This window comes from Orycteropus afer, unplaced genomic scaffold, assembly GCF_000298275.1.
Source record: "Orycteropus afer afer isolate SDZICR_OR568_19922 unplaced genomic scaffold, OryAfe1.0 scaffold00282, whole genome shotgun sequence".
Lineage (NCBI taxonomy): Eukaryota > Metazoa > Chordata > Mammalia > Tubulidentata > Orycteropodidae > Orycteropus > Orycteropus afer.
The window spans coordinates 1,668,567-1,691,398 of NW_006921869.1; the positions used below are offsets into that span (position 1 = coordinate 1,668,567).

Sequence of the window (22,832 nt, forward strand, 5' to 3'; positions counted from 1 at the left end):
GTCCCTGGGCCACTAAATGACAGTTCTACTCGGCCATCCAAACCCAGGGTTTGCAGAAAAGGAGAACAGTAAAGTGAATTGCCAGGCTGCCCACCCCTGTTCCCCTGGCCACCTACCTTCTGGTAACTCAGGAGCTGAGAGGCTCCATCAAGCAAGGGTATGGCCTCCAATGGCAGGAAAACAGAGGCTGCCATTGGGGAGCTTGCTGAGGCGGGGACTTGGGCAGGAGTTCTTAGTAAGGGGAGCCATGCCCTGCTCCAAGGTGGATGCCTCTGAAAAGACCCCTACGTTCCCCACCTCTGGATGGGCCATGTAGGTCTCAGAGAGTTAGGAAGCACTGAGGGGTTCCCACATTTGTCCCTGCCCTCTTCCCTCTCCCATGGCTGACTCCCTGAACTCCTCCCAGAATGCTGTTTCCCAGGTAACTGTGACTGTTGGTGACATCACAAGGTGCATCACAGAAGGCAGCATGCTGTGCTGTAAGGGGACAGAGGGATCTGTGAGCCATGGGGACACCTTTGGCACCAGGAAACAAGGCACAGAGTAGACAAGGCCCAGAGCACCAGGCCATGAAGTCACAGTGCAGGTCACAGCCCAGGACTGAAGGGCTTCACCACAGAGGGGCCTAGAAACTGTTCTCCAGAAAACGTCAACATGGAAAGCTCTTAGCAGCACAAAAGTCAGAGGGGGCCCCGTAATCCTGGAACTGATTCTCATCACACATACTGCCACCTACAAGGGTAAGGGTGTTCCAGGCCTTGGAGTTCACATCTGTCCTTCTCCACTCTCCAGTGCCATCTTCTCCCAGAGACCTTCCCTGACCATCCTGTGCCTGACTCTCAACAGAACTAGTAGCTCAGTCTGCATTTGTAAACCTTGTTTCTTCCTTGGTGACTCTCAACAGTTAGAGGTCACAAATTGCAAAAGGGCAGGGACAGACCTCATCCCGGGCAGGAATGAGGAAGGAGCTGGTTTACCATTGTCATAGCAACCCTTTGTTCTCTTAATTCCAACTGCTCTCAATCCTTTGTAATAATGGTACTACGAAGAATTATAGTGATTACAGAAGAAAAAATCCAAGCCTCAAGTTGCAATATTAAAGGATTCTATAGGCAAAGTATTGAATGACGCAGGAAGCATCAAAAGCAAATGAATACACAGAGTCACTGCACCAAAACTAATTGGTTGATCTTCAACTATTTCAGGAGATAGCATATGATCAAGAACCAAAGGTATTGAAGGAAGAAGTTGAAGCTGCACTGAAGGGATTGGAGAAAAACAAGGCTCCAGGAATTAATCAAATACTCAATAAGATGTTTCAACAAACAGATACAGTGCTGGGGCCACTTACTCATTTATGCAAATAAATTTGGAAGACAGCTAACTGGCCAACTGACTGGAGGAAATCCCTATTTTGCCCATTCCAAAGAAAAGTGATACACCAGAATGTGGAAATTATCAAACAATATCATTAATACCACATGCAAGTAAACTCTTGCTAAAGATAATTCAAAAATGGTTGCAGCAGTATATTGACAGGGAACTTGTAGAAATTCAAGCTGGATTCAAAAGAGGACGTGGAATGAAGGATATCACTGCTGATGTTAGATGGATCTTGGCTGAAAGCAAAGAATACCAGAAAGATGTTTACCTGTGTTTCATTGACTATTCAAAGGCATTTGTGTGGATCATATCAAATTATGGATAACACTGCAAAGAATGAGAATTCCAGAACACTTAAATGTGCTCATGAGGAATCTGAATGTAGACCAGGAGGCTGTCGTTTGAACAGAACAAGGGGATACTGTATAGTGTAAAATCAGAAAGGGTATGTGTCAGGGCTGTATCCTTTCACCGTACTTATTCAATCTGTATGCTGAGCAAATAATTCAAGAAGCTGGACTACATGAAGAAGAATGTGGCATCAGGATTTGAAGAAGATCCATTAACGATCTGTACTATGCAGATAACACAACCTTGCTTGCTGAAAGTGAAGAGGACTTGAAGCACTTACTGATGAAGATTAAAGACTACAGTCTGCAGTATGGATTACAATTCAACATAAAGATTTTTCTGCACAACTGGACAAAAAAATCACAATAAATGAAGAAAAGATTGAAGTTGTCAGGAATTTCATTTTACTTGTATCCATAATCACACCTATGGAAGCAGCAGTCAAGAAATCATATGTCATATTGGACTGGGCAAATCTGCTGCAAAAGACCTCTTTAAAGTGTTGAAGAGCAAAGGTATTTCTTTGAAGACTAAGGTGCACCTAATCCAAGCCATGGTATTTTCAGTCACCACATATGCATGTGTGAGAGAGGAATACCGTAGAAGAGCTGATGCCTTTGAATTAAGGTATTGGCGAAGAATACTGAAAATACCATGGACTGCCAGAAGAACAAACAAATCTGTCCTGGAAGGATGCAGCCAGAATGCTCCTTTGAAGCGATAATGGCCAGACTTCATCTCACCTACGTTAGTCATATTGGTGGAAAGGACCATTCCCTGGAGGAGGAAGATAGCATGCGTGGTAAAGTAGAGGGTCAGTCAAGAAGGGGAAGACCCTCAATGGCATGGATTGACAGTGGCTGCAAAGATGGGCTCAAGTATATATAGCAAGGATTGTAAGAATGGAGGACAACTGGGCAGTTTTTTGTTCTGTTGTACCTAGGGTCACTATGTTGTTGTTGTTGTTGTTGTTGTTTGCCATCGAGTCGGACCCGACTCACAGCGACCCCTCCTTGCGTTTCCAAGGCAGTATCACTACAGAAGTAGATTGCCCCATCTTCCTTCCGAGGAGTGGCTGGTGGGTTTGAACCACCAGCCTTCTGGTTAGCAGTCAAGTGCCTTAGCCACTATGCTACCAGAGGGTCACTATGAGTAGGAGCCAACTCGACAGCACCTAACAATAACAACAAAGCAGTAGGACAGGAGCTGATGTCATGTGCCTGGCACTGTGCCGAGCACTTTATATAACACTAGCTATTATGGATTGAATTGTGTCCCCAAAAAATATGTGTTGTCAATAATCCTAACCTCTATGCCTGTGGTTATAATCCCATTTGGGGCACTCTGTAATGTTTATGATAATGAGACAGGATTAGTGAAGGGTATATTTTGAGTCAATCTCTTTTGAGATATAAAAGAGATTAAACAAGCAAGCCAGGAAGCAGAGATCACCCAGAAGCAGAAGCTGAAGTGACAAGGCCCTTCTTCCTGAGCTAACAGAGAGAGAAAACCTTTCCCCTAGAGCTGGCTCTCTGAATTCAGATCTCTAGCCTCCTAAACTGTGAGAGAATAAATTTCTGCTTGTTAAAGGTACTCATCTGTGGAATTTCACTATTTTCCTAATTGATCCAAAGATAATGAGGCTATTGTATTTCCAGAGATTTTGAGATGACACAAAATACACAAGAAATGCTTTAATTGTATGCAAAATCCCCAAATCATGCAGTCTAAGACCAGTGAAGAGTTCCAGCTCTGGGAGTGAGGGATCATGTGGACCAGACCTCATCTGACCTGGCTCTTCCCAACTGCCCCATGAAAGAAGGGAAGGATCATCCCTCACTTTGGAGATGGGGAACTTTGGCTCAGAGATGTCAAGCAACTTGACCAAGAGACAGACTCCAGAGCCCTGGGCTCTTAACCACTGGGCTCTGGGACACCACTTGGCCATGACCTTTGACATCATGAAATATCACCCCCTCACCAAACATGGGAGGAAAGTGAAGCCTGCAGGAGGAGGTAGGGGTGTCATTTCAAGAGTCAACCAGGGAGGGTTAGAATCAAAGATCCTGGAATTGGCCATCTTCTTGGAACTTCACCCCCATCAATAGTTATAACCATAGCAATAGCCAGGGCATTACTGTGCACCTGGGACTAAGGATTGTCTCATTTAACTCGTAATCAGTGACTGACAGGTATACCTGCTACAGTTTCTAACTGCTGCTCCCTCCCACTGTTCTAGTTATCTAGTACCGCTCTGACAAGAAATATACCACAAATGGGATGGCCTTAACAAACAGGAGTTTATTCTTACAATTTGGAGGCTTTAAGTTTGAAGTGCCAGGCTCTAGGGGCTGGGTGAAAGCCCCTCAACCTTAGGGTCCAGCTCTGTCTCCTGCTCCTGGCCCACTGGAGCTAGAGGCATTTCTTCACTCAGACAGCTGTAGGCTGCTGAGGCTAAGAAGCCCCAAGGTTGACAAGTAAAAAGGCACAGTCCCAATGTTACCAAACCACACAGCAGGCCATTAACTTAAGTCCACTGTATGTCCCAAGGTTGGCAGAGCATGGCAGGCTGCTGAGCGACGACATAGCTATATGCAGAGCCCAAGCGTGCCATAGGCTGGATACCATTCTGAAAGCTTCTCCTTATATACAGGAAGCAGACCACATCCCAAAGGCAGCTACTCAGCTGCTTGTGGTAGATCCCACCATGTAGATGATTGCCAGTCTCATAATGGGGAGTAACTACCACCAGCTGCCCAGCCACTCAACCAGGCTCAGCCAAGTTGACACACAAACTGAACTACCACACCTACCAAAGTAGAACTCTTAACCTCTGAAATTCGGCTGGGTCCCAGCAATCAGGAGCTAATGTCTGGGATGTGGCTAATCTCAATGAGCTGATGAGGCGAAGGGAGAGAAGAACCCTGATGTGCTGTCTCCCAGCCCATACAGTTTCAGGAAATGTAATAGCAGCCTCTCTGCCTGCCCCTTACACCCCTGCCCCTCTTGCCCACCTCCCCCCATATTGCTCCTCTGCAAGTCTCTCACCTGGATCCTCCAGCCCAAGTGTCCCATCCCACTGCAGCCCAGGAACCTAATCAGCTTATTCACTGGGTAGATGGCCTGCGCCATCTGAAATGTCTCCTTCTTACTCCTTGGGGGCAAGGATCCTTGAGATTTAGGTCATGACTATAAATAGCCAAGAAAACCACTGTCCTTCTTAATTAACTCATCTATATATTTGGTCAATCAGTTCCTGCTGACCCCCAGATGGCCGAGTTCTACATAATGCCTCCCTGGACACTACTGGTGAGGAGGAGGGGCCCTCCTCACTTCTCCAACCTTATTCTCTGAGTTCTCCAGCAGGTCCTTCCCTGCAAAACATTCCTCTCCAAGCATGTCTTACATGGTTCCACACCTGCACCTCTGCTGCACTGCCAGCCACAGAAGATTCTAGTTGGAACCTAACTCTGACAGGTGCCAGCAGTGAAGGTGACCTCAGGAATGTTACTTCCCTCTTGGGGCCTCAGTTGGCATCACCTGTAAAATGGGCCATCTCTTATGACACAGGGGAGGGAATGGAAGTGCCACAACACATGAGTGAACTGGCCTTCAGGAGAAACAGTATACCCCCTGCCTGCCAGAGAAAGATCAGCCATATTCCATTTCATGCAGTTGTTCACCAAACACTGACTAAGCCCCTTCCTAGCATTAAGCTGAGTGCTGGAAGAGGCAGAAACATAAACACCCAGGGTGCAAGATCCACTACGCAGGTAAAATACCAGATAAACAGTTTCTCCTGTTCTGTGTCAAACAAATAGCATCCGAATGGAGCGGGGCTAGTTGATGCTGCGCCCCCTCCTGAGGCACTTCACACTCTCCCCAAACCACGTGAGTCAGCAGAAGTAGGTTAGAAATCTCATTAGAGTGGCTTTCCCCTTGGGACTCTGTAATTCTCCTACAACCCTGTTTGGGTGAGGGCTGGGCTTATCTGTTTTTCTTCCTGAGCAGAAGCCAGTTGTCAAAACAACAGTCACCACCTTTAAGGGGCACTCGCAGTCATTAATAATTTAATGACTTTTGGTTCCAAGCTGTTTCCCCAGAGTAACCCAGACCAAGTGCTCAGTTGTATTTGAGGTCATCGAGCTAGACCACTGACTTGTCCAGCTCCTCTGCCCATCACACTGCCCATAAGCATGACAACTCCAGCCAAGCCATGCTGCTTATTGCATTCATAACACCCTACACTTCACTCTGCCTCCCAGCCTTTGCATATTGCCTCATCCCCACCTGGCATACTTTTCTTTGTTATTCAAGTTTTTCAAACTGTATGTGTTAAAGTATCTTTAACAAATGTGCTGATGGGTGCCCCATTTGCAATGTCTCCCCACTGGCCTGGAATACAGTGCTGGTCATCTCTGGTTCCCAGGCCATACCAGGGCCTAGGCCCCGGGAAAAGTATGTAACTTTTTTTTTTTTTTTTTTAATCAGACTTTCACTCTCAATTTTCAGATGTATACAGGTTTTCCCCAAACTTTCCCTGACATCACACACTCTTGCCTGGGCCTTTCCCCACTCAGCAGGCCTGGAAGGAAGATGAAAATCTGTGTATTTTTCAAATGGTCCTAGATTGGGAAGGTCAAAGGGAAATCAAAGGTCTCTACCCCATGACCTTTAAGAAGGTGGGGTGACCTTTCTTCCTAGAGACATCCTGCAGGCACGTTCCTCAGCTGTGGTGCTCCCAGGGAAGGCCATGTGGGACTGGACAACACAGTTTACACATGAATGGGGATCAGGGCCAAGGAACAACCACCTCGGGACCTTCCCCAGCAAACAACTTTCCTCTGCAAACTCTAGTTTTGTCTGTTTTAGTGTGAGTCTTCACTAAGTAACCCACAAAGCACATTATTAATAAAACACATTAATAAGAAATATCTGCAGCAGGCTTTTCAATATGTCAATGCTTTCTCATACACACGTCAGTTAACCCAGTGAGATCACTATTCCCCTTTTACAGAAGGGGTGACTGAGACGAGACCCAAGCAGGAGACATGACTTCCACGAGGTCACGCAGCCAGGTTATTCTCTTGAGAGCATGACAGGAAAGTGGTGAGGGAGGATGGATGGGAAGGTAGAAGCAGGTAGGTTCGTGAGAAGGAGTGGCTCAAGTCCCCAGACCTTTCCCCTCTCCCACCCTAAGATAAGACCTGGTCTCCTCCTGGTTATACACACTATTGAGTCTTTAGGGTCCTCATCCTAGTTCACAACTGAATAATTCGTTTGTATGGTCATTTATACTGTCTTTTCCTGAGGCTCTGAGCATCTCATCTGCTTTGTTCTGCCCAGCACTGCACATGCTAAATAACATTGCTTAATAAATACTCACCAGTGGAATGAATAAATAAATGCTGAATGAATTAATCAGTTCATTCAGATGTGGTCATCCCAGGGGCAGGAACAGGTCTGAGGGACAAGTCCAGAAAGGGCAGTGAGACTCCACAGGGCTGTGCCCCAAAGGAAAAGGCAGGGCAGGGAACATGGTTGCTAAAGCCAGCAGACCTGTCTCTTTTGTTGTGTGGTCTCAGTGGCATCACTGCTGCCTCTCTGAGCCCCAGCTCCTCCTCCTAACTGCAGAGTGTATGGTAACTCCTCAGGGCAGTCTTGTGGCTCAGGCAAGGAAATGATGGTAACGTTCTGCAGGTGCTTAGTGAGTTCTACATCAGATCTAAAACCAAAACCAAACTCACTGCCATCAAGTCCACTCTGACTCATAGTGACTCCCATTGGGTTTCTGAGGCTGTAATCTTTACGGAAGTAGATTGCCCCATCTTCCTTCTGCAGAGTGGCTGGTGGATTTGAACCACTGACTTTCTGGTTAGCAGCGAAATGCCTTTTTGCTATGCCACCAGAGCTCTTTACATCAGAATTAGACGTAGTAAATCAAATAGGTTGACCCCTTGTTCTCTTGATAAAGAGACAGAGGTCCAAGGTGGCAGGGCCAGGACTAGAATTCACTGCAACTAGATCCACAAGAAAGATCCTAATCCTCGAGAAACAGTTCTCTGAGAGTTTCCTTTGGGATGATCGTTCCCTACCTGGGCTATTGGATGAATGAGGCACCAGAGCTCAGGTTACTAGATTTAGCAAATATTGTAGAGGACATTCAGATACTGAAAAATGATGTGCTGTCTATCCGAAATTCTAATTTAACAGGGTGTTCTGTATTTCATCTGGCAATGCTTTGTGTTATCCAGCACACAAAATATGAGACCCAGGGAATAAGAGTGATCAATCCCCTGCTCCCTGGCTGTCTGCTCTGAAACATTGAGTACAGATCACATGACTCTGACCTAATGGTCACACTTGTTCCTGGGCACGCTCCTTCCTCTCACCCATAAGACGCCTCTTGAGTGCTGGCTGCCCCACACTTATCACAGTCTTCTCCGCTCCTTCTGTTTCCATGTGGTTTTTCCAAAGTATGTGTCCCTAGAAGGATGTCCTCTAGATGGTCTACAGGCCACCTTCACCTATCCTGCCCCCTTGACAGACATTGCTAATTGATCACAGCACCTTCCTCCTGATCTGGACCCAGCCTCAGATTCCTCATCAGAGCCTGGTCTCTCTGGGCCTTAGTAACTCAAGAGACAAGAGATAGTATTCATATGGGGAAGATGGCCAGGGACAGGCAGGGGGCTGAGAAAAGACCAGAAAGAGGTGGGAGAAGGATGATGGGGAGGTGAAACAAGCGGCTTAGAGCACAACCCTTAAGACATAAACTAGAATCACACAGGCTTCACTGTGTCAGGATGCAGCAAAGGTGTGAGCCTTTTACAATGTGGCAACACTAGTAGGACCCTCAGAGGGCTAAGAAAGGAGAGGGAATTTGGAGGAAAGCGAGGACCCAACTGGAGCCTGGGAAATGAAGACAAGAGGAGCAGGACATCTAAAAATACCTTGGGCTACTCCTAAGGACTAAAGCTGTGAAGGTAAGACACCTCAGCATGCAGGCCCCACCTAGGCTGTTCTAGGAGCTGCCAAGCCGAAGGAGGGGCCGAGCTCATCTAAACACCCATGCAGATCTGGGTGCACATATACTTTTGCAGGCCTTACAGAGAACACTCAGCTAGCTCAGAGAGGAAAGCCACTCACACCAGCCACACAGCTAACATGGAATAACTGAGATTCAAGTCCCCACCTCGACACTGCCACCCCAAGAGAAGCTACTTTAGGAATAAATGAATCCAGACTTGTTTTACACATGAGGAAACCCAAGGTCTTAAGAGGGGAAGCGACTTGCTTAATATCCCCCAGAAAGTTGGTGGGGAAATGGGTGTTTAAATGAGGATCCATGGGGGTCCCTCTGGGTGGCTGTGCCTGAATACCAATCCCAGGGCACTTTTCTTCAGGGTAGCCAGCACTTCCAAACTCAGAGGCTGTCTACCCCCAGGGATCCAGCAAGTGCCTGCTTTTGGAACCCTGGGTTTCTGCTGGCCAAGAACAGGCTAACGGATGGGAATACCTTCTAGAAACTGCTCCCAGGTTTCACTGTAGTGAACTGCTCTGGTCTCTGAAAGACCTTGTCAGTTTCTGGGGGGGGGGGGGAGCTCCTTGAAGAAAGTACCACCACCAGACTCCTGTTTAGGCTGAGATCCAAAGCAGGAAGATACACCCAAGGAGTTATCCCTTCACCTGAGCTTTCCCATTACAAGTAAAGCCAGAGGGAAAGAGGCACCTGCTTGCCTTGGTCATTGGGAGGCTCCATCTTCCTGCAGCTGTGTGCAGAAGACTAGAACCAAAGATTCTAGTTCAAACTCAGGCTTCTATCCTGTCCTGAAATATGGCCAACTTCAAGTTTCTCACTGCCTTTTTGAGCCTCAACATACTCATCTGTAACATGGGGATAGTAATAACTACTTTATCAAGATGATGTAAGTACCAAAGATGGGGGAAAAAAGAGAGAGAGAGAGAGAGAACTGCGAATGCTATCATCATCCATATATCTAGACGTCTCTGAGACAGTGGTGTGAAAAAGAACAATAATAGCTCTAGGATTTGCGATAATAATAACTACCATTTATGGAGTCATTGCTATGTACTAGTCACTGTCCTAAAGAAGCTCTGGTGCTGTAGTGGTTAAGGCATTTGGCTGTTAACCAAAAGGTCAGTGGTTTAAACCCACCATGGAAAATGAGGCAATCTTCTTCTGTAAAGATTTACAGCCTTGGAAACCCAACAGGGGTCTCTATAAGTCAGAATCGACTTGATGGCAATGAGTTTTATTTGAGTTTTTGAGTCACTGTTTTAAGAACTTTCACAGTTCTTCCCTGATCCTCACAACCACCAAAGAAAGGAGATTCTACATCATGCCCATTTTAACCAAGGATCCTGTAGCCCAGAGAGGTTGAGTGATGTACCTAGGGTCACAGAGTAAAGTACAGGCTGAATGACATCCATACCTAGACTTGTGGTACAGCTAAGCCCATGGTCTTAACCATAAAGCTCCTCTCTCAAAAGGGTGGTTCCTCAGCCTCCTCCCACCCAAATCTGGCCCAGTATTCATAACCATTTTCTCCCCAGATGAGGCAGGCTGGCAGACTGGGAGTTGCTTCTCTGTGATGGATGATTTGATATCCTTTACTCCCTAAAGCACCGAAGGCAGGAGCTAGCAAGCTGCTACCACTCACTCTGGAAGCCTCCACAGCTGCCACCAATGTCAGGTAGGAGTGTGCAATAGAGCAACTACTAAACCAAAAACCAAACTCACTGCCATCGAGTCAATTCCAACTCACAGTGACCCCCTTTGGGTTTCTGAGGAAGTAAATCTTTACAGAAGTAGATTGCCCAGTCTTATTTCTGTGAAGTGCCTGGTGGGTTTGAACTTCCAACCTTCCAGTTATCAGTCAAATGCCTTAGGCACTATGCCACCAGAGCTCCTTAGGACAACTACTAGAGGAGTGAGTAACTATTGGGCAAAAGGTATCCAAAATCTTAAAAATGGGCATCCCTTTTAACCTCATAATTCCAATTTCTTGGCCAGGCTGATGTATAAAGATGCTCATTGAAAGATGTTCATGCAGTGTAGTTTACAAGAAACTTCAAATGACCAGACTCCCATCACTAGGAGATTAAAGAAATGGTTTATCTAAATAATTCACTATTACTCAATCACTCAAAATGATGACTTAGAACAGGGGCTCAGCATACTATGGTCCCCGAGCCAAATTCAGTGGCATTCTTTTGCAAATAAAATTTTACTGGGACAAAGCCACACCCACTCATTTGCATATAATCTGTGGCTTGTTTCTCCTACAACAGCAGTTGAGACCATATGGTTCACAAACCCAACCTGGTACTCTTAAGTAAAGTTTACCGACCCCTAACTCAGAAGACCAAAGACCCCCCCAAAATTGCTCAGAAATGTTACCTGGAGAAGAAAGCCAGTTCCCAAAACTATGTACTCTGTGAGCTCAATTTTGACAAGAAAATTTAAAATTATTTATATTCACCCACTCTGAGATCACTCCATGGTTATCTCTGGATGCGAGAACAGGGACGATTTTGATTTCTTCTTTAGCTCTTTCTTGGCTTTCTAAATTTTCTGTATTCAAAATGTATTACTTTTATAATCAGGGCAAATAAACAATAAGGATAATTTTATAATGATCTTGGCCCTTCCCAGGATGAAAGGGTGAGGCTGACACTCTTGCAAATAGGCCTGAAGGTGGCATTTTCCAAGGACACTGGAAGTCAAGAGCTGCTGTGCATGCCCCACCCTTGCCAGAGTTTACACACCTGATAGGGGAAGGGGGCAAGGACCCAAGAGAGGTCTCATGTGACTAGTTGCATGAGCAGTGAGGACTGTTATGAATATTTCTTCCTATTTTTGTTATGAATATGTTTGTGTGTGTATGTGAGGTAAAGAATTACTTTGTTGTTGTTGTTACATGCCTTTGAGTTGGGCCCAACTCATAGCAACCTCTCCTTGGGTTTCCGAGGCAGTATCACTACGGAAGTAGATTGCCCAACTTTCCTTCCGAGGTGCTCCGCTGGGGAGCTCTGTTAGTGCCATGTCTAAGGTACTTGACTGCTAACCAGAAGGGTGGCGGTTCAATCCACCAGCCACTCCTCGGAAGGAAGAATTACTTTACCTCAAGCAATTTGTTCCTGAGAGATAACTCTAAACCCTTGGAGTTTCCTGAGTAGCCTTTGTTATCTAGAAATCTAGACTATACCAGTGGGTTTGTACTAATGGGTGGGGGCTGGCCTGACCAGAAAGACCACCACATGACCTGATAACACCTGACCTCAGGAGAGGTAGGGGGCTGATCCAATCAACCATGACTCAAGTGATACAACCAATATAAGTTCTGGACACAGAAGTTCCATGGACTTCCTGGTGAAGGGAGGATGACATACCTCTTTGGGATGAGGAAGCTCCACTTTGGGAACCCTCTCAGACCTTGTCCCATATGTTTCTTGTTTTGATCCCATGTGTATCCTTTTTGCTATAATCAATCTATAAGCCTAAGTATAGCACTTTCTGTGAGTTGTGTGTCATTCCAGAGAATTCTGGAACCTGAGGAAGTAATGGGAGCTAGAAGTCAGAAGTGAGGGAGCATGGGTAAGCCCTGAGCCTTCAGCTGGTATCATGAAGGAATAGAGAAAAAAAAAACTGAATTTGGAGGCCATCAGGTCAGAAGTGAGGCTACTGTGTGGATGCCCAAACTTGTGGCTCGTTTCTGCCTATTTGGCAGTCAAAGGACCTTTTAACTTGTGAGGACTGACCTAGCTTCAGGTGGCTAGGGTATGAGAAATTAAGTGCTGCATGGACAGTTGCATCAGAACTGAATTTAGAAGTGGTAAAAAGTGGAGATTTTCATTTATTTTATTTCCACACAGCACAGATACAAATTTGCCTCTAACCAAAAAACCAAACTCACTGCCATCGAGTCGGATCCGACTCATAGTGATCCCTCCTTGGGTTTCTGAGGCAGTATCACTACGGAAGTAGATTGTCCAACCTTCCTTCTGAGGAGTGGCTGGTGGGTTTGAACCACCAGCCTTCTGGTTAGCAGCCAAATGCCTTAGGCACTATACCACCAGAGCTCCCAACAAATAGATATGGATACATATTATAGCAAATATCTCTTGTTTTCTTCCCTCTCTGATTCATAAAACATAAGATATACTAACTATCTCTGGAAAAAGGGTTAGTACATTTTCAGGATAGTTCTATCACATTAGGCAGAGTAGGACTTGGTTACTGTCTTTGTAGATTATGTATGATTTAAGGAAATGAAGTTGTCATGGGGTGGTTTCTGATGGTTAATTTTATTTGTCAACTTGGCTAGGCCTTGGTGCCCAGCTGTTAGGGTAAACACTAGTCTAGTTGCTGTTTCGAAGCACAGTTGTTGTTAGGTGCCATCAACTTGGTTCTGACTCATAATGACCTTCCGTACAACAGAGCGAAATACTGCCTAGTCCTGCACCATCCTCACAATCGTTCCTGTGTTTGAGCCCACAGCATGATTAAATCAGTTAGCCTTAAGTAAAGCAGAGTATCCTCCGTAAAGTGGGTGTGCCTCATCCAATCAGTTGAAGGACTTAAGAGCAAAAAAAGTTTCCCTATTCTGCCTCCAGACTATAAATAGATATTTTGCCAGAACTCCCTCACTCTTCACTCTTCCCAGCACCTGACCTATAGATTTTGGGACATAAACCTTTCACCTGAACTATAGATTTTGGACTTCCCAGGCCCCACAATTATATAAGCCCATTTCTCACTAGTTCTGCTTCTCTAGAGGACCTTGATGAAGACATTTTGGTTACTTCCTCATATCTGTCATTTCCACTTGGTTGTACATGACCCAGTGAGGGCCTCATGAGCAATCATCACCACCTTCCTCATACGGAAACCTAAGGGTCAGAGGCACCCAGTGACCCACCCCAAAGAGGAGAGAAACATCAGTTATCCTCACACTTCAGAGGTGATAGCTTCTATTCTTCCATTCTGGTCCTCTAGAGATACCCCCTCCAAATCCCACTGAATATCATGTCAGGGAGCCCTTACAGAAAGAATAAACCAAGAGGGCTGCTTGGAGGAGGCATCTGACAGGCCTGAGAGCAAACCAACCTCTCAGCCTCAGCTGCCTGTCCTATAAAATGGGTTCCCACTCAAGTACAGACTGATTAGCAAGCCTTGAAAAAGAGGAACAGTGGCTGGACTCTGTTTATTGCCTGCAAAACCACTAGCCTGGTGGGGGCTGGGGCCTCTTGCACAAGACTATCTTTATCTGGAAGCAGAAGTCACATTCCAGCTTCACAGCAGCAGGCACCTCACTCCCCTGCTGCCCTCTGCTACTCATTAACCAGCAGCCAGGCCTAGAGAGGGGCTGGACTGAGCACCTGCATCCAGCATGGGGGTGGGTAAGGCAGTGCTGGGCAGTGTGGGTAACAGCATCAGATCAACCAGGGCTCAGATCCCCCCTAGCTGTGTGACCTTGGGGGAGTCCATGATCTCTCTGAGCCTCAGTTTTCTCCACCTGGACGATGGAGATAATGTCAGTGCCCATCTCACAGGGCTACTATAAGGATAGCATGAATTTGTAAAATGCTTAGCAGAGTGTGATACACATAGTAGCTTTCAATAAATTTATCTGTCACTTTTACAAAAAGAATAAGAGCACCCACCTCACTAGGCTGTAGAATAAAATGAGCTGAATCTCTTAGTACCATAATAAATGAGCACACAGTTAAGAGTTCAATAAACGTTAATGATTATAACTATTGATACTGATTAGGATGATGATGATGATTACGGAAGCTGACGTGGAGGGTCAACCTCACACCCACTAGCCCACTCGGCAGCTGCTCAGGAAGGCATGAGACACCAAGGACACGCCTGTCTGATTTACCATGGCCAGTGTCACAGGGTGAAGAATATATCTCCATGGGGTTGGGTGGCCTGTGACTGCTCGTGACAGAAGATCCAGGCTGGGGAAATGGATCAATCAAGGCTCAGAAAACTAGTTGCCTCAAAGTTGACTCTGGCTCATGGCATCCCTATGTGTGTCAGAGTAGAACTGTGCTGCATAGGGTTTTCAGTGGCTGCAGGCATTTCTTTTGAGGTACCTTTGGGTAGACTTGAACCTCTAACCTTTCAGTTAGCAAGCAGCCAAGCGGGTTAACCATTTGTACCACCCAAGGACTTCCTTGCTTCAGAAGCAACCCTCTAACCAACTTGCATATCCCTGGACCAATGGGTACTTGGCCGGTGCACTACCTTCCCTCCTAGAAATTTCTGCCCAGGAAGCCAAGGTCTTCAAATTCCAGAGCAGAACCCACCAGTGGGCCAGGCAGTAAATGCAGATGGTCAGGACTCTCATGTTTATGGGACAGAACCAAATGCAACAGAGCAGTGCAGACTGTGAGTGAAGTGCTGCTTGGTAAAACTTTGGTTTCAGTTTCTGTGTGAGCTCACACTGCATCCTGTTGTAAAATATATTTCTTACTCTATGCCCTGACTAAAAGACTTTCAAAGTCCTACAGTAACCAAGACAACATTCTCAATCAGGTGAACGAGAGATAACTGCAGAATGGGCAGGTTCCTGCCCCATTAAACTCCTTTTAAAACACATTATTATGATCCTGAACTGGGGGAGGGGGGGTTGCTGTAAATATGGAGGCAATCAGCAAAATGTCTGCAGATTAGATAACAGAATTGTGTCAATGTTAAATGTCCTGGGGTTGATAACTGTGTTGGGGTTATATAAGAGAATGGCCTTGTTCTTAGGAAATACACTGGATGGCTTAGGGGTAAAGGGGCATGGGTCCTGTGACTTACTCTCCAGTGATTCATAAAAAAAAAAAAACATAAGGAGACTATGATGTAACTACTTTGATGATATATACTGTAGAGAGCCATGAAGCAGGTATGGCAGAGGTTAACAAAGAGAAAATCTAAGTGGATGGGATGGGAGGTCCCTATAACATTCCTACAACTTTTCTGAAGGTGTTCAATTAAAAAAAAAAAGGCCTAAAAAAATAAAACCTTGCCTGTGCTCTTGTGAGGAGCCAAGCATATCTTCACATGTGTCTGATCCCTCATCCTCAGAATCACCATGCTGGGAAGCTGCCTTAAAGCACTCTAGGGGTAAAACAGGGTCAGAAAGTGGCCATAATATCCAGTTTGCAACAAAGAAACAGGCTGAGGGAAGCAAAGAACAGACTTGCCCAAGGCTCCACCGCAGGGTCAGGACAGGATCCAGGCTAGGACCTCACAATCAGTACTTAGCTTTTTGGCTGGGACATCTCCTTCTTGGGGTCTAAGTGAGCATAGGTAGCCAACCCAGCCCCAGAGACAGCCACCTAGAGGTGGAAAGGAGACCAGGTCCTGGGGCCTCAGGAAAGCTGTCCTCTCCCCCTGGGACTCCCACCTCAGGTCACCCACCACACATCGGCAAGACAACACCACCATGGGAAAGGCCAAAATGCCACTTACGTTTTGCTGTCTCCTCAGAAAGGACTGTTGTTCTTGACCTATTGCAAAGAGAGGAAGCAAAGAAGATTCCATCAGGGTCTGACTGTACACAGGAAGTCCTCTTCCTATGTATGACCACCAAACACAGCATGTGCTGGAGAAGGGTCCCATCAACACTAGAACCCAGAAAGAGGACCCAGAAAGCTGGGAAGCTCTGGCTCACACTTCACACACACATGTGCACACACACACATACTCATACACACACACATGATCATAAGTACACATGCTTATACATGTATACACATGTGCTCACATAGACACATAACATCCCAGTCAGACACACAGGTGCATTCGTACAGACACATATGCAGACACATGCAGTATCACACACAGATCCATATGCTCATACACTCAATTAGCTAGTTCATGCCACCTACTAGGTACAGACCCATAATTACATACTCAGACATGTACTCACACAGAGGTATTCACACACAATGTCATACATGCAGACCCATACTCAGAAATATGCTCATACACACATGTTCACACTCACACGCAAGCACAGTGCCTACAGGCTCACATATATGCACACAGATGCACAAATACACACACATTCACACACAAGAGACCCATGTGCAGATATGTGCTCAAATATACACTCCCAAACACACCTCTCCTGGATGCTGTGTCCCTGAAACCTAGTAGGTGGCATGAACTAGCTAATCACCTGACATCCACCTGTCTGCTCAGAGGGTCAAGGGCTCAAGCCCCAGCTACATGGAGAAGGTTCTTTGGCCGGCTACCCCCAGCCCTGACAACCCCCTAAGCTCAAGCAGGAGACCAGACCAGGCCTGTGACTGACCCACCCCTCAAACTCAAAGAACCACCAAGGTTTTGTTGGAGGACCCCAGAGCCCCAGGTTCCTGGAGAACGTGATGCGCAACAATCTGTCAGAGGCTCTGAGAGTAACCCACCAAGAAAACCTGTTACCTTTGTTGGGACAAGCAATCCTCAGTATGCCTGCCTGGAGATTCCCTTTTTCAGTTCTTGTTCTTTGGAACTCAGTTGGGGAAGTAATACAAGTGGGGGGTAAATCACCTTGGCTTCACATTCCACCATCAAAGCCTGAAGCTGGAGGCCCTCCAGGTTTCACAGAATCTAAAAATGTCAAAAAAACTAGGAAAGGCTCCCTATCAACCAAGATTTTACAATTCAATGAACAGTTAAATTGAGATTAGCAGACAAGAGAAGGGGGTAATGGAGGGAGGAGGGAGGGCAGAGAAGCCCTCCAGGGTTGGGCACTTCTTTCTTCTCTTTTCAAACCTCACTTCTTTCCTCCTGGTACTGCAGCTCTGCCCTTAAGCCTCTTCCCATAATCTCACAACACCAAATTGTTAAGCACTGTCCTAGAACACCTCATTCAACGGCTCACACTGTGTTCCAGGGACTGGGGGGTAGCAACAATCAACCAACAATTTATTGAGCAGCTACTATGTGCTTAATAGCACTATGAGCTCAGGTTGCACACTGGTTAAAACATAGCTCCAAGGGAGAAAGATGAGGCAATCTCTTCTATAGATTTACAGACTTGGAAACCCTAGGGGCAGCTCAACCCTGTCCTACATGGTTGCTCTTAGTTGGAATTGACTTGAGGGCAGTGGGTTTGGTTTTGGTTATTATGTGCCAGGTACTTTTCTGGACATAAGGTACATAGCAGTGGGCAAGATAGCTGAGTCCCCTGTTCTTATGGAGCCTGGAACCACATCTGGTTGGATGTGTGGCTTCATGAAGACTAGGGTAGATTAGCAATGTCTGTCACAGGTGCAGACAGTGGAAGTGCCAACAGATACTTGCTGTACTAGACTATACCAAGAGTAGGGGAAAACAGGGAAAGATGAAGTTAAGATGTTTCAAATTCATTTACAAACAGAGTGTTAAGGGAGCCAGAGAAAGGATAGCATAATTTTATCTAGAGTGAAACTTTACCGGGTGAATGAATGCAGCTCAAATCAGAGAGGGTGGAATGGCACTAGGTCATCTGCTGCCACCCATGTCCTTCTGGGGAGAATGGGTATCTCTTCCACCTGGAGATGCAAATACCCCTCTCTCTGTCCATGGGGTTATGATGGGCTGACCCCATATCCTACGTCCAGGGGTGGGCAGTGAGCCAGGCCTAGCCAATCACAAGAAGCTACTGTGATTGGTTGTAGGTTAGAACTTGACTCATGCCTGGTCAATGTCAGTGATGACTGAGACCTCTGCTAAAATATTAGAAAAAGTGAAGGCTCTTTCTCTGCATAGATTGCTAGGCTGGGAGAAGGTTCTTCTCTTGGAGCCATGAGGGGTACCCCAAGAAGAATGAAGCAACATAGAGGGAAATGGAACCCAGAAATGGAGAAAAAGAAACACTGTCCCAATGACATCTCTCAGCACCTGGATCTAGCCATGCCTGAAGTATACCCTGGAGTCAATAAACGTTCTTTCTTTTTAAAATCAGTTTGAACTGATTTCTGCCACTTGGAACCACAGGAGTCCAGTCTAACACTCTGCCTTGAACTTGTTGTATAATTTTATGCATGTCCTCTTATCGCTCTGACACTCAGCCCATCAGAAGAAAAGGGGGAGTGGCACTGATGAAATGACATCCGAGGTCCCCTGCAGCCCTGACATTCTAGCTTATCACATGCTTGTTGCAAAGGTTAGGACTGACCCGACCCCAGATATCCTGCCAAGATGTTGAAATCAGCCCCTCTCAAAGTTAAACAGGAATGGAATCACTTCAAGGGCTCATTAAAACACAGATTGCTAGGCCCCACCACAAGGGAGTCTGAGTCATCAGGTCTGGGTTGGGGCCCAAGACCCTGCTTTTCTAATAGGCTCCCAGGTGACGCCCATGCTGTGAGTCTGGGAACCACAATGAAAACAAAACTCTAAATCTTTGTTCCACTCTTCCCAGTTCCTGAGGGCAGATGCCCAGTGTGAAAATAAAGCCATCTGTCCATGATAGGAGACCCTTCTGTTCTCAAAGCAGGCCCCCAACTGGGGAAAACACCTGTGTGGTTTCAAGGATGGGCCAGTCTTTAAACAATTACAACACCAGTCCCCACTGCCAGCCCTTCCAGCCAGCACTGTGCCCTGGAATTTGTCTAAAGAACATGGAAAGCTATGAGCCTGATTCCAGCAGGCCCCATGCTGGCCTTCCAGGAGCTGTGAACAGCTCACAACGGCGCCCCACCACCACTATCAGGCAGTCTACAGTATCAAATCCCACCTTGGGTCTTAACCTGACACACTGCCACTGTCAGCACCCCTGGCCTGCTGGGCTCTCCCTTGATTTACATCTGACTTGGCCACCTTGAAAAGCTGCCTGTGGTTTTTGGACCGTGGACACCATTCAGAAGAAAAGGGCTTTCCCAGCTGCATCCTTTCCAAGTCAGCGATGGCCGCTTCCCAGCTGTGTGACCTTGTGCAAGTTACCTCCCCTTTCTGGAGCCTCAGGTTTTTATTTGCAAAATAAAATGAAAAAAATAATATCTTTGTTAACATTCAAGGAGCTCTAGTGACATAGTGGTTAAAGCAATTCAGATGCTAACCAAAAGGTTGGCAGTTTGAACCCACTAGCCGCTCTGCAAGAGAAAGATGAGGCAGTCTGCTTCCACAAAGATCTACAGCCTACTGGCGAGTTCTACTCTGTTCTATAGGGTCGCTATGAGTCGGAATCAACTTGATAGCAGTGGGTAGGTTTTGATGAAATCCAAGGAGATGGTACTTACAAAGCACAGGCCCCAGCTTGAGGTTTGGCTCAAGCTGTTGTTGTTGTTGTTATGTGCCGTCGAGTCGGCCCCGACTCATAGCGACCCCTCCTTGGGTTTCCGAGGCAGTATCACTACGGAAGTAGGATTGCCCAACCTTCCTTCCGAGGAGTGGCTGGTGGGTTTGAACCGCCAGCCTTCTGGTTAGCAGTCAAGTGCTTTAGCCACTATGCTACCAGAGCTCCTATGGCTTAAGCTAGTAAGGGCTAATATTTATTGTTACCTAAGTTAGCCCCAGTCCGCCCCTGACTCATGGTGACCCCATTCATTATGGAACTAAACACTGCCCCATCCCCTGTGCCATTCCCATGATTAGTTGCAGACTGAACTATTATGCTCCATAGGCTTTTCACTGGCTGATAAGTGACAGTAGATCCCTAGGCCTTTCTTCCTAGTCTGGAAGTTCTGCTGAAATCTGTTGGGCATCTTAGCAAAATATAACTCTTCATGAAGTACATTAACTAGAAATCAAGGTCAGATCTCCTGTACGGAAGGTGAGAATTCTACCACTGAACCACTACTGCCCCAATAGCAACTATTCATCCCTCAGACTGGCAGCTGCATCAGCACCACCTGGGAGTTGGTTAGAAATGCAGAATCTCATGTCCTACTCTAGACCTACTACGCAGGAAAGGGCATTTTGTCTGCACGCTTTCAGGTCTGAAGAGCGCTGGTACGTGCTATTATTTTTGTTGTTCTTAGTGTTGTGGTGTTGCAAAACAGAGCCAAGATACAACCAAACAAGCCCTGAGCTGCTCCTTTTGGAGTCCCCAGCTTGGGGTAGTGACAAGCAGAGGTCAGAAATGTAATGATATGTTAAAAGGAAGATGAAAAATTCAGACTCCAACCCAATTACTAAGAGGATCACAAGGCTGAGTCTGTCCTTCCGTGAGACTTAATAAGCAGTTACCCTCCTCAGACTAAATTCCATAGCCAAAGTAACAAAATATACTGAAAACAACATTCCAAGTCTCAGATCTGGGGCTGCTGGAAGACACCAGCAGCCTCTGTTTTCTTTGCAAGGCTGAATTTTTTAGGTTCACAAAGGCATATTACCTGCCCTCCCTGCCCAGCTGGGGTCTGGATTTGGGGTGCACTGCTCACAGTTCAAAGCAGAAGGGGGCTCAGGCAGAGTTCTGGATGGGGTGATCCCTAGCATCCAAAGTGAAACGTCTGCAGCCTGATGCTGGAGCCTAATGCTCCCATGGGGAGAATTTCAGGGTGCAGGGCCATGGGGATTTCCCCTGCTCCCTCTTTGAACTGCACCCAGGGAAAGTGCTAGAGGTTGACACCAAACACAAGTCCATTGAGTCAGTGCACCCTGACCCTAAACACAGAACTCACCTCCAGTTTGAGGGGCTGTAAACTGAAAGCATAAGGAAATTCACAAATCACTCTCACTCAGCCCTACTGAATTAAATGGTTGTTGTTGTTGTTGTTGTTACGTGCTGTCAAGTCGGACCCGACTCATAGTGACCCCTCCTTCGGTTTCCAAGGCAGTATCACTACAGAAGTAGATTGTCCCATCTTCCTTAAATGGAGCAGGGATTATTCCAAACATTCAACAGTGACAGGCGGCACATTTCCATACCTCCAGGGCCAGGCTATGACATAATGAGGAGGCAGTCAGTGGGGCTGGGGGCACACTGGAGAGCCTAGGCCATGTCCACATCCAAGGGAATATCTGAGGGAATGGTGGGCCCAGGGCTGCTAACTCTTCCTATTATGTCTACAGACACCTGATAGCCAGGTGCACATGCAAAAAGTGCCCATGTTTAAAAAATATTGGCTCTTACATAAATGTTCACAGCAGCTCTATTTGTAATAGTCTAAAACAAGATGTTTTAAAATGGGTGAAGGGTTAAACAAACTATGGTACATCTATATCATGAAATACTAGGCAGCAATAAAAAGGGACAAGCTATTGCCACATGCAACAACGTGCATGGCTCTCCAAGAGATTATGCTGAGCGAAAAAAGCCAATAGTAAAAAGTCACATGCTGTATGATTCCATTTATATACTGTTCTTGAAATGCCAAAATTATAGAGATGGAGAACTGATTATTATTTTTTTATTTTTATTTTTTATTGTGATTTGGGTGAAGATTTACAGAGCAAATTCACTTTCCATACAGCAGTTCACATATACTTTGTCTCATGTCATTGACCACAGTTTACCACAAGAACTGATTATTTTTAAGGATAATTAGCAGGCTGGAAGATGGAAGTTGGCACTGCTTTCGTAGGGCAATGGGAAGAATCCTTGTGGTGATGTAAGTGTTGTGCATTTTGGCTGTACCAGTTGCTGTGGAGTCAGTTCCACTCATGGTGACCCCATGTGTATCAGTAGAATTGTGCTCCACATGGTCTTCAATGGCTGCTTTTGCAGAAGTCAGTCACCAGGCCTTTCTTCAGAAGCATCTCTGGGTTACCAGTTGAGTGAGTTATTATTTTGACTGCATCAATGTGTCAATATCTTTCTTTGATATTATCCTACAGTTTTGAAGATGTTACCATTACGAGAAACTGGGTAAAGAGTACACAGGCTCTTTCTGTACTATTTCTTACAATGGCAAGTGACTCTACAATGATCTCAAAATAAAAAAAAATTAAGTATGTGTACATGTAAACTCTAGGAGCTCTGGTAGCATAGTGTCTAAGGCACTTGACTGATAACCAGAAGGCTGGAGGTTCAAACCCACCAGCCACTCCTCGGAAGGAAGGTTGGGCAATCCACTTCCGTAGTGATACTGCCTCGGAAACCCAAGGAGGGGTCGCTATGAGTCGGGGCCGACTCGAC

At 46.1% G+C, this 22,832-nt stretch overlaps 1 protein-coding gene across 1 annotated transcript in view; it reads right to left on the reverse strand.

The window, feature by feature from the left end:
* SLC6A6 (solute carrier family 6 member 6) overlaps positions 1–22,832 on the reverse strand; it is a 101,181-nt gene that overhangs the window by 69,576 nt on the left and 8,773 nt on the right. The window contains 1 exon segment of the mRNA XM_007950600.1: positions 8,688–8,729. Coding sequence (XP_007948791.1) covers positions 8,688–8,729 — 42 coding nt within the window.